General features: G+C 40.0%; 1 protein-coding gene across 3 annotated transcripts in view; it reads right to left on the bottom strand.

Moving 5' to 3' along the window:
- Positions 1 to 17,065, bottom strand: part of LOC137373686 (TOG array regulator of axonemal microtubules protein 1) — a 167,627-nt gene that overhangs the window by 114,241 nt on the left and 36,321 nt on the right. For 2 of the 3 annotated variants that reach the window (XM_068038853.1, XM_068038854.1), the window contains exons 3-4: positions 6,735 to 6,875; positions 4,073 to 4,372 (exon numbers count right to left, since the gene is read on the bottom strand). In XM_068038853.1, the coding sequence (XP_067894954.1) occupies positions 4,073 to 4,372; positions 6,735 to 6,875 (441 nt within the window). The remainder of the gene's footprint in view (positions 1 to 4,072; positions 4,373 to 6,734; positions 6,876 to 17,065) is intronic. The other variant, XM_068038855.1, reaches the window with a different exon arrangement.

Below are 17,065 nucleotides of genomic sequence, written 5' to 3'. Positions count from 1 at the left end.
CAAACTATTCCAAGGAGGAAAATTACTACAAAATACAGAGCACAATCTTTAAATTTATTCAGACATTAGGACCTGCAAAGCTGGAAATGCAAAACATCTTTTGCTGTCTTCCATGTATATGGAAATTTTACACTTTAATGGCACAACATATTCAATGATGTTGATGAAATTATATTCAACATTCATCTCTGAAAAAACTGTAAAAGAAATCTAATGTAAAAAACAGTCTAATTTCTCTTTGTAAAATTTATTTATAAACAAACAAGGAGTGCCTAAAAGTAAAAGTCTTCCTGAAAATTCCAATGCCAGAGTCTAATTTTCTGATTGGTGTTGTATCTGACAGCAACCTATTTTTGCAGTTTTAAGTAATGAGCAGAAAATCTAGACATAAGTACTTGGCCTCCATCATTAGAAAATTAAGGTCAAGCTCTGGAATACCCTTCCTAAACCTCTCTGCCTCTCTACCTCCTTTAAGATGCACCTTAAAACCTAACTCTTTGACCAAGCTTTGGCCATCTGCCCTAATATTGTCTTATGTGGGTCGGTGTCAAATTTTGCTTATAATGCTCCGGAGATGGCCTTGAGATGTTTTATTACATTAAAAATGCTACTGAGTTCTGATGAAAAGTTACTGATCTGAAGCATTAACTCTGCTTCTTTAGTTGTGAAAGTGCTTCTGTTTTTTTGTTAAAAATATATTTTGAGGAATTCATAGTCAAACTGAAGAAATGTTGGACTTCCTTTTCCTCAAGAGGGTCATCAAGAGGATACTGAAAGAACTGGTTTGGCAACAACATTTACTGGTTGTCATATGAAAAGTTAAAAATAGAACAGAAACCCTGGTAACTACGGAAGATGTGCCCAGAGAAGTGACAGATCAGAAGATGGACTTTTGAATTGTTTAAGCTGGGAATGAACGGTTTAAAAATGTTTGGAGTTTTAAAAAAATAAAACTGAAGGACAGAACCCAAGCTTAGCCCAGCCGGTTCCATTTCTTTAAAAGATCTGAAAGAGAGAATTCCCAAGGAAAAAGAGAAGACTGCAACACAGCACAGCTTTCCAACACCGCTCTAAAAGACCGAGAATTCCACTGTGTTAACTCATCTCGTCTCCTGTCTTTGAAGAAAAGCCTGCTAAATTAATTCTCAATGCCGTCTGAAAAGAACTGTTCTAAAAGATGCCAGTGACCCATCTACGTGTATTCGGAGGTACACTGTATGCCAGTTTGGAACATAACACATCTCATCTGCTGTTTCTTCAAGAATGAGCAAGTATTCAGCCAAAGTGCTTTTTTTGTCTGTAACAGAGTCTAAACAAAAAATCCTTTTATTTTTCCCGTTAACCAGTCTATGTATGCGTGAGAGAGGGGGGCCTAGGCAAAAAAAAGGACCTTGAAAATTTCAATCTGTGTGTTTATGCATTACTTCATTAAGACTTGTTTTACAATAAATTGAGAATTTTGTTGTTCATTAAAGAAACCTGGTTACTGTGTTTTATTCTGGGAAAAATACAGCGTATGATTGACTGTATTGGCAAGTGGAAAAATTTAATATATGTTGTGACCTTTGGAGAAATGGAACTAGAACAAACAGTGTACTCCTCCCGCCTCGGTCACAACACTTTCTCCACAGACGCTGCCTGACCCGCTGAGTATTTCCAGCATTTTCTGTTTTTATTTTATATAAAGACAGGTAGTTATGATGAATAAAATACTTGCAAAGCAGCTTAGTGCTACACAGTCTTGTAAAAAAGACAATGTTGCTGTATGGATTTCATGAAGTAAAATAACTGAGTTTACTTCGACACTTCCCAATCTTCCTTAACCTCTGCAGCTTTTGACATGATTGACCGCACCAAGCTCTTCTAACACCTCCCCCTCTGTTGACCAGCTTGATGGGGACTGCCCTCACCTGCCTCCACACTTTCCTATCCAGTTATAGCCAGTGAAGCTCTAGCAATGGCTTGTTATCTCAGTTATCTCCAAGGATCCAAGCTTAACTCCCACCTTTTCCTCAATTATGTGATGCCACTTGGTGAAATCATCCACAAACATGGAGTCAACTTTCACATGTACACTGATGACATCCAGCTTTAACTCTCAACCTCCCTCTCGACCCCTTCACCGCCTCTGTGCTGTCAGACTGCTTGCCCAAAATCTAGCATTGGATGAGCCAATTTCCAGGCTAATAGCTAACCACAAAGATTGGACACCTCACTACAAACTCTCTCCTCCTGCCTGGCCACTGTCCCAAGTTGAACTAGATAGTTGGAAACTCAGTTTTGTTCACCGTCTCACCAACCCACCTGCTGCTAACCACCCCTCCCGCTGAACTCTATCCCTCCCCTTTGCTCCATGACTGACTGCGGTGGCTTCAGCAATCTATGTTTCATATTCTGTAATTTCCTCCCTAAGCCACTCGGCCTTTCTTCCTTTTAAGATCTTCCTTAAATGCTGTTGTTTTCGGCCCGCAAAAGTTATTTTCTTTTCCTGATCCAGCATATTGCAAAGAATAAAAATGTTTCAATTACAAAGCTCCTCTATTGGAATTGGTCCATTGCATAGATTCAATGGGAAACCGATACACTGAGATGATATTAGCTAGTGTCAATCTGAAGGCAGTGATTCCTGCTGTGGCACGGCTCTCTGGGCAGCAACACTTAGATACATTGTTCCAAGAAGTCATTCCCCATTTGAGCCCAGATAGGAAGTACTGGTGGTCAACATAATTCTAGGATGCATCACAGCAAACCAAGATGTTCCTAATCCATTTCCACACACAAACACTTTCTAGTATACAGCAATCAGAGACAGGAATTCTGGCTGATTATTCCTTGTGTTGACCCTTCCTTCATTCAGCTCCAAGGCTAAGTTTACTGTCCATGCTGCTGCAATAACTGGGATAAATTAAGTCATTACGGACCTGGAACAAAATCTGGAGCCTTTCTGGTATGGATATATCAGTATCACACTACATGATGTATTTACCAAATGAGTAATTGGGTAACTCTGGATTGAGACTCTTACTGCAATAATTTCCACTATGAAATGTCAGATGATGTATCTTGATACACACACACTTATCAACCCAGTTATGATTAGTAGCAGCAGGAATCATACTTTATTAACTTGCTTCCTCCTTACAGATCCCTCCCAAGGTATATATCAACAGCAAATTTAGGTATCTGCCAATGTTGCTGTCAGCCAGTTATGAGACACTGTACAAGTAAGACATGGTGATAGCTCTCTCTTCCTGTCCCTCTGCTAATGGAGTAGTTCCTGCCTTAGTTTTGTACATGTTGACAATGTAGTAGGTGAAATCAGGAACTTGATAGTGTGAGAAATCACTGATACAAGTTGGTGTCCTACCATTCTGCAGTGTTATATGTTGGACCTGCAAAGCACCTTTGTCTGTGCTCTTATTTCACTATTAAAAAGAACTTGGTTGCTTGAATATGCCCTGAAAATGCAATTACTGTTTTCAAAAATTTATTAAAAAAGAGGGAAAACTCAGTGGTAGCAGCATTACATTACTCAGTCATGGATTATATTCGAAATAGACATCATGTGAGACCACTAATAAATAATCCAAGGCAAGCAGCATTCTTCTCCAAGTAGATTATTAATCCATAGCAAAAAGGTACTTTTAGGCCTCACTCGCAACATGAGACAATAAACAGGGAAAAATTATTTTACTACTTTGAGAGTCAGTAAGTAGAGGGCATAAATTTAAGATCACCTTGAGAATGAAAAAGGTTAACATACAGTTGTTAGTTAATGGAATATACAACTAGAAATAATGGTTATTATAAGTAACAGCTTTTAAAAGGAAAGTAGATAAATATTTAAATAATGAGTATGAGAAATGAAAGTAAGTAGCCGGTCCTTTCAGATGGACTGCATAGCACCTTTGGAGTTATAAAATTCTGTGATTCCATGGGGGTGGTTGGGGGCGGGGGGTTGGGTGGAGGTGTACAAGAATAAAGAATTTTAAAAAGCTCATGTTTTTAACATTGCCTACAAGCACTAAAATGGACAATGTTAATAAATGTTTAACATTCAAAGTGCACTTACCAAAAACGAGCAAATCTTCAGACAACTGATTGGTCAGCCTCCGAGATCTGGGTTTAGAGACCCCTTCAAAATGTTCGGCAGGCCACGAGTTCGAAAAATTTACACATTGTTCTTGAAATTTCTTTGAGGACCCTTCAGATACAGAGGCTGTGATTGGCTTTGTTCCAGTTGGCAATGGAAAAGATGGAAGATAGTGAGGCCCTTGGCTGGAGCTGGAAGTTGGGAATGGTGTAGGCTCAATAGCCATAGGATTGTAGAAAGCATGGTTCTTGTTGGAAAGAGCCAAGCTAGAACGAACTGCTAAAGAAATAGGCACTTAAGTTATTTAGTTTTTGCAAATGCCTAAGTGAACTCAAAAAGCATTACAATGAGAAATGTAAGAAAGTCATGCATGGAGAGGATACAAGAGGAAGATTCCACAGGCCAAAAGTAGTTCAATTATATGTGCTTTATAAAAAGCACACTTCTACTCCTTACTGTAGATCACATTAATATTTCTCAAGATGTACAGTATGTATATTTAAACTTGATTTAGATTTTAAAAAATGACACAATTGAGTTTGTTTCTCTAACCCAAGTGATAGATGGAGCAGAGGGATGAAATCTTCAATTTACTGAGCTGTCCTGGTCCAATTATTCTTTTTTAAATGTGATGTTACTGCCATAAAGTGCCTAAACACAGGAAACTTACAACACTAATATATTCATGGCCTGCTGCCATTGTTCCCTGTAAGCTACACTGGTGCGTGACCTCACAACCATCCAGAACTTGCCACGCACAAGCAGTCCCTTTAACGTGTGCAGTGCAACAAACGGGCAGCGCACAGCAAAGGGAACATTGCCTGCAGCATAATAAAAATTAACAGCTTGGCCATTTCAAATAACACAATTATAATTTTTGTATTTAAACTGATGCATAAAATGAATAACTCAAGTGAAACTATGACTCAATTCTAAAGCTCGACTGAAGCGATGTTCAGAGAGTGAATTTATTTGTGTGTGGTGGGAGAAGTAATAGCTCTGGCTGTGATGTAGCAACATGATTTTGCTATTAGATATGCTAGTCATGGCTCAGTTGGTAGCAATCTCACCTCTGAGTCAGAAGGCTGTGGGTTTCAGTTCCACTCCAGGGCCTGAACAACCACCTAGGCTGACATTCATGTGTAGTACTGAGGGAGTGCTGCGCTGTCGGAGATGCCATCTTTTGGATGAGACATTAAACCCTGGCCCTGTCTGCCCCCTCAGGTAAATATTAAAAAAAAATCCCATGGCACTATTATGAAGGACAGGGGAATTATCCCTGGAGTCTGGCCAATCCCTCAGTCAACATTGGGGAAAAAAAACAGGTTATCTGGTCATCATCACATTGCTATTGGTAGGAACTTGCTGTGCACAAATTGACTGCTGCATTTCCCACATTACAATAGCGACGATACTTCAGAAAGTGCTTCAGTACTGTAAAGTGCTTTAGGACCTCCTGAGATCATAAAAGGCTCTCTAAGGCTGAGATCGTGAAAGGCACTAGAGGCCGGAATCTTGCGGAGGCGGCGGGGTCCCAACGTCGGACCAAAAAGGCAAGGGGGGAGCTCTGCCTCAGCCTTTTCGCACCCCCACCACTCCCCATGCCCGGCGCAATTCGTTGTTTTGGAGGTTTCCAGCACCGGGACCTCCGTTCCTTTAAAGACGGGGATCCTGCTTCCAAGAGCTGAGGGCCAGAAACCCAGTTGGATCAGCGGCCACGACTGGTAGAGCAGAGGACTTGGAACCAGGCCCAGCACTAAAACTCCAGCCCTCAGGAAAGTGAGGCAGGGCCACTGGGGCAAGTCTGGAAGGCCCCGGCGAGGGGAGGGGGTGGTGTGAAGTCCAGAGGGAGGGTGGAGGGGGAGCCCATGGAGGTGAAGGTTTTGCCAGCAGGGTCCTTTGTGGGCCACAGATTGCCCATGAAGGTGGGACCCCAAACCCACAAGCCCACAGGGAGTGCGTCTCATTTTCCAAAGTGCCCTCCCCACATGGCAGAGGCACCCCCTGCTGCTGGTAAGATCCCAGTTAGCCTATCCCACCAATGGCAAAATCACTTGGTGACGGGCCCTCCACCTCCCCCCCCCACCCCTGCCTCAGGGTGGCCTGTAAAATCCAGCCCTACAAATGCATGTCTTTTTTTTTTATTGACTCCTTTATCAAATAAAAAATAAAATAGGATTCATACTTAACTCTTCTATTACTATGCCTTGGCATACTTGTTCTAGTTCAGATATGGTTATTTATAGGAGCAAAACAGTGCTCTAAAACTAGGTATAGATAGCTCACTGAGCTATGATGTTAAACTCCTTTATAGACACTTACACTAGGTGTAACTTAAAGCACAATAAAGTTATGATACTACCTTGTATTAGGCAGTAAAATAAATTTACTGTATCACTACTTTTTAAATCACACAATTTTGTCAAAAGAGTAACCAGAAGTTAGTCAAAAGTCATTACAATTTCCTACATTATAGACACCCCATTCTGCAGGCAGTAAATACTTTGTTTTTATGGTTTACAGCATCAGATTAGCCTCTTGATGTGTTATTGGCTTGTAGCACACTACTGATAGGAAGCTACATCAGGATAGCACACTATATATTCAAAGGAATTTAAGTTAATTAACAAATAACTGATACCTTTGTCTTGTGATAATTGCTTTGCGTTTCCCAAAAATTGTAGGTCAGAGTCCACACTATGACTTTGTGTATTTAACATTCTGGAGGAGCCAAATGGTATCCTCCTGCCTAAATGATGAGACTGAAGTGGTTCTCCAAATCCTAGTAATAAAAAGGAAAGTAAATGTTATTTTTAGTGATTATCTATAGCATTAACATACATCTACTTTTACATTGTGAGTTGAGATTGTAATATTTAAGATTAAATCATATTTGCCGCAGTAACAAAATGGGGGCCATTTCCCTTAGTCAACAGAAATAAGCTCAATCATTTTTCTTTTGCTGAAATTAAATCTTTTTTAGGAATCCATTAAAAAAAAAGGCAATCATGATGCATCATTCCCTGGCTACAAAGACTCCAACATACTATCAAGCTTCTGCAAAAAATATCCTGTAATCAGAAGTCATGGAGAATGGCATGGAGGGTGATCGTTGTTCTAACATTACCTTCTCCAAATCAGGAAAAACATCTTGCATCTATTTGGAACTTTTCCTAAAAGCAAGACAGACTTGTTCATCAATATTCCCTGTGAACATAATGTTGACTCTCCAATATATTCTTGCACCCAACTGGATCAAGAATTTGCTACACAAAGAATCAAAGACACACCCACATCTTGCCACTTAGCTGTGTAGCCTTGTTCCAACAGCTAACGTTTTTGGACCATTCTCTTTACCTTATTTCTCTCAATCTCATGTAATCTCTTCCAGCAAGGATTGGAGGATGGCTTGCACCATTAGAATCTCTATCCTAAACATGGCAAAACCATGGCCTGGAAGGTAACTAACATTCTAAGAATTGATTCATCCTCATACGGAACAAAATATTAGAAACAAAAGCTTCAAGAGACTCCGATTTAAAACTAATGATCCTGAAATTAATTAAAAATATTTCTAAACTCCAAGATTCAATATTACATAATAGTTACTACTTTAATAATACATTAATAAAGGTCAACCCCCCCCCCCCCCCCCGCAGCCCCCCCTCCCCCTACAAGATCCAAGGAAGGAAAGACTTTGGCAAATAAAACTAGAAGCCTAATTTGCATATGGCAGCTGCTGGCCATCAAATCCTGCTTATAAAATGAACGCTCTTACAGAATCCTTGGGAATAAATTTTTTTTTTTTTTTAATGCCCAAAATGATGGCTTTAACCAACAAACCAGCTATCTCTGCTCCAATCGTCATCCTTGAAGGACATAATGAGAGAGTTGTTAGCAAGGCATATGGGATTTAAAAACAGAGGTATTGAATACAAAAGCAGGGAAATCATGCTGAACCTTTATAAAGCTCTGGTTAGACCACAACTAGAGTATTGCATCCAGTTCTGGTCACCACACTTTAGGAAGGATGCAAGGGTCTTAAGAGGTGCAGTGGAGATTTACCAGAACGGTTCCAGGGATGAGGGATTTTAGCTACAAGGTTAGATTGGAGACGCTAGTATTATTCTCCTTAGAGCAAAGGAGATTCAGGGATGATTTGATAGAGATGTGCAAGATTATGACAGGTTTAGATAAGGTAGACAAAGAAAAGTTGTTTCCATTAGCTGATGGTACAAGGACTAGGAGACACAAATTTAAGGTTTTGGGCAAGAGATGCAAGGGGGAATGTGGGAAAGAATTTTTTTTACACAGCAAGTTGTCTGGAACTCGCTGTCTACGAGGGTGGTGGAAGCAGAGATGATTAATGACTTCAAAAGGAAACTGAATGGACACTTGTGGGAAATAAACTTGCAGGCTACAGGGATAGAGTGGAGGAATGGGACTGACTGGATTAATGACTCAAAGAGATAGTGGAATTTTGGCCTGGATCTCAAGGGAATTAAAATTCAAAAGTCAGAAAGGAATGCTTTAGTTACACAGAGTTTACATCAGACCCCATCTGGAGTACTGCGTTTAGTTTTGGGCATATACACCAGAATATCAGGGCTTAAAGAGTTCAGTTACGAGGACAAGTTGCATAACCTGGCTTCTATTCCCTTGAGTTTAGACAGTTGTGGGATGATCTAAATAAGGTGTTTAAAGTAACAAAAGTGATTCAGTAGATACAGGATAACTATTTTTTCTGGGGGAGGAATCCAGAACAAGGGGACATAATCTTAAATTTAATGCCGCGCCATTTAGGATTAAAATCAGAAAGCATTTTTTTCCACACAAAAGTGTGTTGGGAATCTTGAACTCACTCTCCTAAAATTGAAATTTTCAAGACTGAGATTGATATGATTTTTATTAGGCAAGGTTATCAAGGGATGTAGAACAAAGGTGGGTAAACTAATTTGAGGTACAGATCAACCATGATCTAACTGGCCTGAGGGGCTGAATAACCTATTCTTGTTCATATGTTTAGCACAGCTTTTATTTAACCTTTCAACTTGCATCATAAAAATTTGAGGTTTGTCTAAAACTGGTTCAATTAAATGTTCTTTGGTGCTACTGGTTATTTATACTGCAATTCTCTCAACAAATTACCTCCATCTTCTTTCTCTACTATCGTATGTACATTCTAATTGTCTTTAAGTCAACATACATTGTAATGAGAACATTAATTTTTGTTTTCACTGCATCCACTGAATCATAGCACTGATTTCAGAACATATTTTTAAACACATTAAATTAATAGTGGCTTAAACTTTAATGTTTCAACATAAACCCATACCAATAACATAGCAACACTTATTCAGAATTATATTGTACAATTAAAGACCACATAATTGTACTTTCAAATAACTTATGTACAGGGCTGGCTAAAGTACAGGCTAACTATTAATACTGTAACTAACTCAACATCATCATCCATTTAAATCACAGGGTAAATCCACCTATAAGACAATACACTGCAGCTAGAAATCAAGCCTGGTCTTGCCCAGAATACCCATGCTGCTATTGTCAATGTAGCATATAATTCTTTTTCACCATGATGATTTGATATGATTAAGGCAACAAATGTTAATTCTACTTTCACTGGACAATTCTCAATAGAATTAGAATTAGAACATTACAGCGCAGTACAGGCCCTTCGGCCCTCGATGTTGCGCCGACCTGTGAAACCATCTGACCTACACTATTCCATTTTCATCCATATGTCTATCCAATGACCACTTAAATGCCCTTAAAGTTGGCGAGTCTACTACTGTTGCAGGCAGGGCGTTCCACGCCCCTACTACTCTGAGTAAAGAAACTACCTCTCACATCTGTCCTATATCTATCACCCCTCAACTTAAAGCTATGTCCCCTTGTGTTTGCCATCACCATCCGAGGAAAAAGACTCTCACCATCCACCCTATCTAACCCTCTGATTATCTTATATGTCTCTATTAAGTCACCTCTCCTCCTCCTTCTCTCCAACGAAAACAACCTCAAGTCCCTCAGCCTTTCCTCGTAAGACCTTCCCTCCATACCAGGCAACATCCTAGTAAATCTCCTCTGCACCCTTTCCATAGCTTCCACATCCTTCCTATAATGCGGTGACCAGAACTGCACGCAATACTCCAGGTGCGGTCTCACCAGAGTTTTGTACAGCTGCAGCATGACCTCGTGGCTCCGAAACTCGATCCCCCTACTAATAAAAGCTAACACACCATATGCCTTCTTAACAGCCCTATTAACCTGGGTAGCAACCTTCAGGGATTTATGCACCTGGACACCAAGATCTCTCTGTTCATCTACACTACCAAGAATCTTCCCATTAGCCCAGTACTCTGCATTCCTGTTACTCCTTCCAAAGTGAATCACCTCGCACTTTTCCGCATTAAACTCCATTTGCCATCTCTCAGCCCAGCTCTGCAGCCTATCTATGTCCCTCTGTACCCTACAACATCCTTCGGCACTATCCACAACTCCACCGACCTTAGTGTCATCCGCAAATTTACTAACCCACCCTTCTACACCCTCTTCCAGGTCATTTATAAAAATGACAAACAGCAGTGGCCCCAAAACAGATCCTTGCGGTACACCACTAGTAACTAAACTCCAGGATGAACATTTGCCATCAACCACCACCCTCTGTCTTCTTTCAGCTAGCCAATTTCTGATCCAAAGCTCTAAATCACCTTCAACCCCATACTTCCGTATTTTCTGCAATAGGAAGGTCTGTTTCTTTCAATCAATGGACTATCAGGAAGATGTGATAAAACATAATAGAAAAACTCCTCTTAATGGGAAAAATCCTGTCCTGCAGAACAACTAAGCACATGTTTAGGAATTACTCCCAACTTGAGTGCCAACAACAACTACCAATTATTTTTGATAGGTCCACCAACAGACCTTCATGATTTTCTTGCCTCACTATATTCCCTGATCTCCCTTGCTAAAGGTTCCTTCAAGAAGATTCTGAAAAAAAAGATAGCCACAGATCATGCATCAATTGATTGCGCAAATGTATTCCCAGCCATTTAAGACCATAATTACGCGAATTATTGAAGGCATGAACTGTAGTGGTTTGACACTACAGAACATTGGATTTTTTTTTTAAATGACTGTTCAGTTTCTATAGATGAAGAAAGTCTTAACAAAAAAAGATTTAGGACAGTACTTGGAAAATAATTTTGCTGTTATAGCATTCCCCTTAAGAATCCTGTTCTGCCATCAGTCCTAATTGTGATAGTGAGCTGTATGTAATCCAGGTGATAAGAATGTTCTAAAAGCCTTATATGAAAACTAGTCAATTTATTATTGGAGTCAAATGAATGAAAATTTGGACAGTACTCTTAGTTTCTTTCATGACCTCACTAAATGGCGGAACAGGCTTGACAGGTTGAATGACCTCCTCCTGTCCCTATGATCCTGGGAAGAATATGCTCATTAGCTAGCTGGCCAAATATGGTAGACTCCTTGCATGCATGTAGAGCTGGGGGCAGGAGGGATGTTAAGGGAGAAGAGAAATTCTGTGGATGATTTCTGTGCATATTTTTGCAATAGTCAATTCCCAGAAGTCGCCATCCCAACAGTGAAGAGTGTGATCATTTTGAACTTTTTGGTTTTGCCAATGTTTTTGCTGCTTTGAGTTCAGACAAGGCAAAACACCTCAATTATGGATTGAAAAAGATCAGGAACAGATTGCCTTAAATTGTCTCCCATTCTTAGGGTAACACTATAACGTGGGACCATAAAAAACGGTCACCTCTTCTAATGGAGAAAAAAACATGCAAAACTAGAGGGTCCATTATAGAACTGTATCAGTTTACAGCACAGAAGGAAGCTACTTGACCCACCATGTCTATGCTGGCTCTTTATTAGATCAATCTAAAACTAATTCCACTCCTCTTCTCTCAACTACAGCCCTTCATCTTCCTTTGTTTCAAGTGCTGTAATCTACACGGAACAGAACAACTGGAAAGTAGCTCTTTTTCAGCCAGCACAGACATGGGCCAAATGGCCTATTCTGCACAGTAAATTTTCTATGATTTTAAATAATAATCCAAATTACCTTAAAAGATGCAACAGTCTCTGCCTTAACTATTCCTTGTGGCAAAACATTCCATACACAAACAGCCCTCTGTGTAAAGAAATTTCTCCGAACTGTAAGAAATGTTGATAGTCATTTTGCTGGCCTTTTTATCTCTTTTGTATTATGAGTTTTATGTACTTTCATATGTATGTTTTGTATAAGCTTTTGGTAAATGAAGAGTTCATTTCAGCTGTATACCTTACTGGAAAAAAAAATGCTGCCTATACAGTTTGAGTGTCAAACGGAATTATATTGTGATGCGGACTAAAACAGATAAAAGGGAAAGAAAAGAACAGATACGAAAACTGTGTAACAAGTTATGATTAAAATGTAACAGAAAGGCAGGATGGGTCTCGCTGGAACTGTATGATCTAATGGACCTCAAGGTTATAACGGACTGTTTGTGCACCAAGGACACATTGTACATGTGATCATGATTATAGCACAAATGGAAGCACTGACAAACGAAATGGCAGGACCAACTGAAACAGCGATATGTATGAACCAATCAGTACACAGGAGGAGCCACTGGCTACGAAGAATAAAAGAACAGACCTGGAGAGGTTCGGTGCACAGATTTGATGATGACAAAGGGAAAGACAAGAGAAGTCACGAGCTGTCGGAAAGTAAAGGCCACCTGGACAAGGACATCAACTGCCTTGGATTTGTTAAGTTTTGCTTTTAGTCTTAAATCATCCTGATATCACTACATCATGTGTCTCCTTGCTTGAGTTCTTACTGTCTGGTCCAAGAACAAATTATAAGGAAGGTTCTAAATCTTACATAACCTTCTGTGCAATCTGACAATTCTGAATTGATGACCGTCGTCATTGACTCATCAACCCAAGGAAATACTCTTCCCCTATTTCCTGTCAAATGTTTCATAATTTTAAAAACTCTAATAAATGTCCTCAGCCTTTGCTGCTTTAGTGGAAATAGTTCCTGTATCTGAAAACAATCATAACTAGTTTCTTACCCCTGGTATTAAGCTGGTGCATCTAGAGGGTGAACACACAAAGGTTCAAAGTTCTTTCTTTCAAAAGCTGCACACGCTAACTTTGACCTAATTTTGATCTTGTACAAATTAATCATAACCCCTCTGCAAATTGCTTGCTGTGCTTGCCTAAGTTACAATAGCCATCACTTCAAAAGTACTGCATTGCATGCGAAGCACTTTGGGGCATCTTGAAAAGTGCTAAAGAGGTCTTTCTATTTTTGTTTTTATACTGTATGTGGTCATGCACAGCTGTGCTATGATACAATATTCACGAACTAACTCTGAAGAGTTATGAAAAAAGACTGTCTTTAAAAAATGAATCTTTATTTTTAGAAGTGAACAATAGTCCAAAATGGCCAAAGAAAAAGGGGATTGACCTTTTGTGCATCCAAACAGTCTGACAAAGACAAAGGGCAAATTTTCAAAGCCAAAAGGTGTTCATGACACCAATCTTACACCTATCCAAAAAAAATTCCAGAATTGAATGTCTTCTTTAGAGGGCTGTGGAAGCTCAATCATGGAGCATTTTCAAGACAGAAATCGATAGATTTCTGGATACTAACGACATCAAGGGATATGGGGACAGTGGGGGGAAAATGGCATAGAGATGGTTGATCAGCTTGAATGACAGAGCAGGCTCGACCGGCCAAATGGCCTACTCCAACTCCTATTTCCTATGATCCTATAAAACAAAGGAGGTGTGAAGTAGCCACGTCCTGGGCCATTGTGCAATCATCATGGGGAAGAAACCAGAATGTCTCCTAACAGGAGGTGAGAGGTGACACAGTTTTACCTTAAAAAGCGACAGCAAGAGAGCTAGACAGAAGGTGAAGCTACTCGTAACAGCTCATTCCAGCAAGTCAGAAAGCACATGCCCTACTGAAAAAAAATCCAACATCGGCATTACATAGCAGAGAGAGTTGGAAGTGACCCATCATCTTCAACAGAACCTTCAATTAAAAGAGCAATCTACAATCATATCAGGCCTGCAACCATCTAGAACTCAACTCTCAAGAGAATTAAACAGGTTTATTGTAACCTTTCTCCTCCACTAAAAACCACTTCCTCTTTCCCTTCTCTATCTGTTTCTTGTGTGTATGTGCAAGTGAATGCATGAGTAGATGTGGTTGTGACAATTTCGGGATAAGGCATATTAACCAATAAACAATTAAAAAGAAAACCTGTCACTGCCCGTTTACTTGAAAAATAAAACACCAAAGGGCTAAACTCTTAACACAAATACACTCGCTGTAGTCAGATGGGAAATTGCAAATGGGGAACCCCCACGTCACATCACGTGGCCGTAACATTTGGAGGTTCGAAGCCAGGATCTGAACTGCCAGACAAACGAGATTTGGAAAATGGGAGGAAAATTCACATAACAAGAGTGTACATTGAACCATGACTGACCGATGATGGGTATTGTTCCACTTATATGGAATTTTTAAAAAAATTAACAGTTCAGGCTCTCCCAACTCTTTATTCTTGTCCACAGCAAAGAACAGTCTCTATAAGCAAAAGATTTCTCACTATGTGAAGATTGCAAACATATGCATGCCATGAAGTGGGATACTACAGGACTTTTTGCACTCCACTCTCCATCCCTGTCAACTCCAAAATGCAGCAACCACCACACTGTCAGATTGGTTGTTCAGGCTAAAACCAATAGTCACATTTATTTACAATATTATAATTCTTGCGTAATTCAAATTCTCTAAATAAGACCAAAAAAAGCAAATAGCCAGCAATACAATACTCAACGTACATAGTATTTAAACTGCCACAAAAATTACCAAGTCCAAACTTATGTTCTTTTCAAAATAATTTAACTAAGTTTATGAGTATAACATGGGTATTGAAGCTCCACCCAATACTCCAAAAGTAGGTGCAGCAGGCAAACAAGGATCTGAGAACTAAACATTGTAAGATTGCTGTCTAGATAGGATTGCTTTGAAGAGAAGTTTGGCTTCTTTGAAGAACACTCAGATAAAATCAGTCCTTTTCCATTCAGCATGTAAATATGTTTTCACCATTCAGTTTGAGAGATTGCAAACAGCTGCTCCTTGATTGTTGGTTTTATTTCCTTTTGCCTGTCAAATAGCTTGGCTTTCACATCACCCCACTAGTGTCCAATGAAGTCAGTATTTCATGTGCACTTAACATTTCAAAGGCACATGGAGTTTCTGATGAAACTAGGTTGGCCAACTACTTCTCCCACCCAGCCTCCACAAAAATGCCACCTCTGAACAGATTTGTGAATCATCTTACAGGGTACAATTAAGAATACAGCTATTAAGTACATTTTAAATTCACAATATATTGGTCCTTCTAAAATTTAATACCAAGTTATAGTAGAGTTTTATGGCTTCGAGCAAAACAGAGCTCTGATTTCCACACAATACTGACAAAAATGAGGATCACTTGCTATACAGTACACTACAATCCATGAGTTATCTTTTTTTTTGGTTAACCAAGAATTGCATTAAAATAGGATGCCCTATTCAAGTGTATGGCCAGGCAATCGATAAAAATATGTCAGCCATCTGGCCGCTGATTCACAAGGTTCCATGGCTTGAACACAAAAATCAAGGTCAACACTCCAGTGCAGTACTGAGGGAGTGTTGCACTGTCAGACATGCTGCCTTTTGGATGAGACATTAAACTGTAGCACTGTGTGTCCTCTCAGGTGGTCATAAAAGATGCCACGGCGCTATTTCGAAGAAAAGCAGGGTAGTTAAACGCAGGCTCCTGGCCAATATTTATTATCCCTCAATAAACAAAACAAAAACATTATCTGGTCATTATCACATTGCTGTTTATGAGAGCTTGCTGTACACAAATTGGCTGCTGCGTTTCCTACATTACATCGCTTCAAAAAAGTACTTCATTGGGTGCAAAGCGCTGAGACGTCCGGTGGTCTTGAAAGGCTCTATATAAATGCAAGTCTTTCTTTTCCTTCACAAAGATCACAAAAATAATAAAACCATATTAAACTAAAAGCATAGAAATCATTAAACTGTCCTATAGACTACTGTAATTGTGCACAGCGAATTCAAACCCTCAAGATCAGTGATTTGAAAAGAATGCTTCAATCATAAAGGCAGCAGCATCCATTAACAAAATATACCTCTGGTATATAAACTGACTCACTACCACTACATTTTTATTCCTGGGATGTGGATGTCACTGGTTAGGCCAGCATTTATTGCCCATCCCTACTTGCCCTTGAGGAGATGGTGGTGAGCTGCCTTCTTGAACCGCTGCAGTCCATGTGGGATAGGTACACCCTGTTAGGAAGGGAGTTCAAGGATTTTGACCCAGCAACAGTGAAGGAACGGCGATATAGTTCCAAGTCAGGATGGTGCGTGGCTTGGAGGGCAGCACCTGCAGGTGGTGTTCCGATGCATCTGCTGCCCTTGTCCTTCTAGGTGGTAGAGGTTGCGGGTTTGGAAGGTACTGTCTAAGGAGCCTTGGTGCACTGCTGCAGTGCATCTTGTAGATGGTATACGCTGCTGCCACTGTGCGTCGGTGGTGGAAGGAAGTGAATGTTTGCAGATGGGGTGCCAATCAAGCAGGTTGCTTTGTCCTGGATGGTGTCGAGCTTCTTGAGTGTTGTTGCGCCCATCCAGGCAACTGGAGAGTCAGGGAGTTACTCGCCGCAGGATTCTTAGCCTCTGACCACTGGCATACTGATATGGTCTCAGAGTTAAGGGAAGCAGAGAGCTACTTTCTATGAGCGTGGAAGCAAGCACTGTTTGGTGAGCAACCAGTTACAACTTTGTCTAAAAGCATACACCACAAACTTTATGCAATTACTATCTCCATCTCAGGATTCAAAACAGTCATAGTT

The sequence above is a fragment of the Heterodontus francisci genome, chromosome 9 (assembly GCF_036365525.1).
Source record: "Heterodontus francisci isolate sHetFra1 chromosome 9, sHetFra1.hap1, whole genome shotgun sequence".
Taxonomy (NCBI): domain Eukaryota; kingdom Metazoa; phylum Chordata; class Chondrichthyes; order Heterodontiformes; family Heterodontidae; genus Heterodontus; species Heterodontus francisci.
This window is presented reverse-complemented; position numbering and strand designations above follow the sequence as displayed.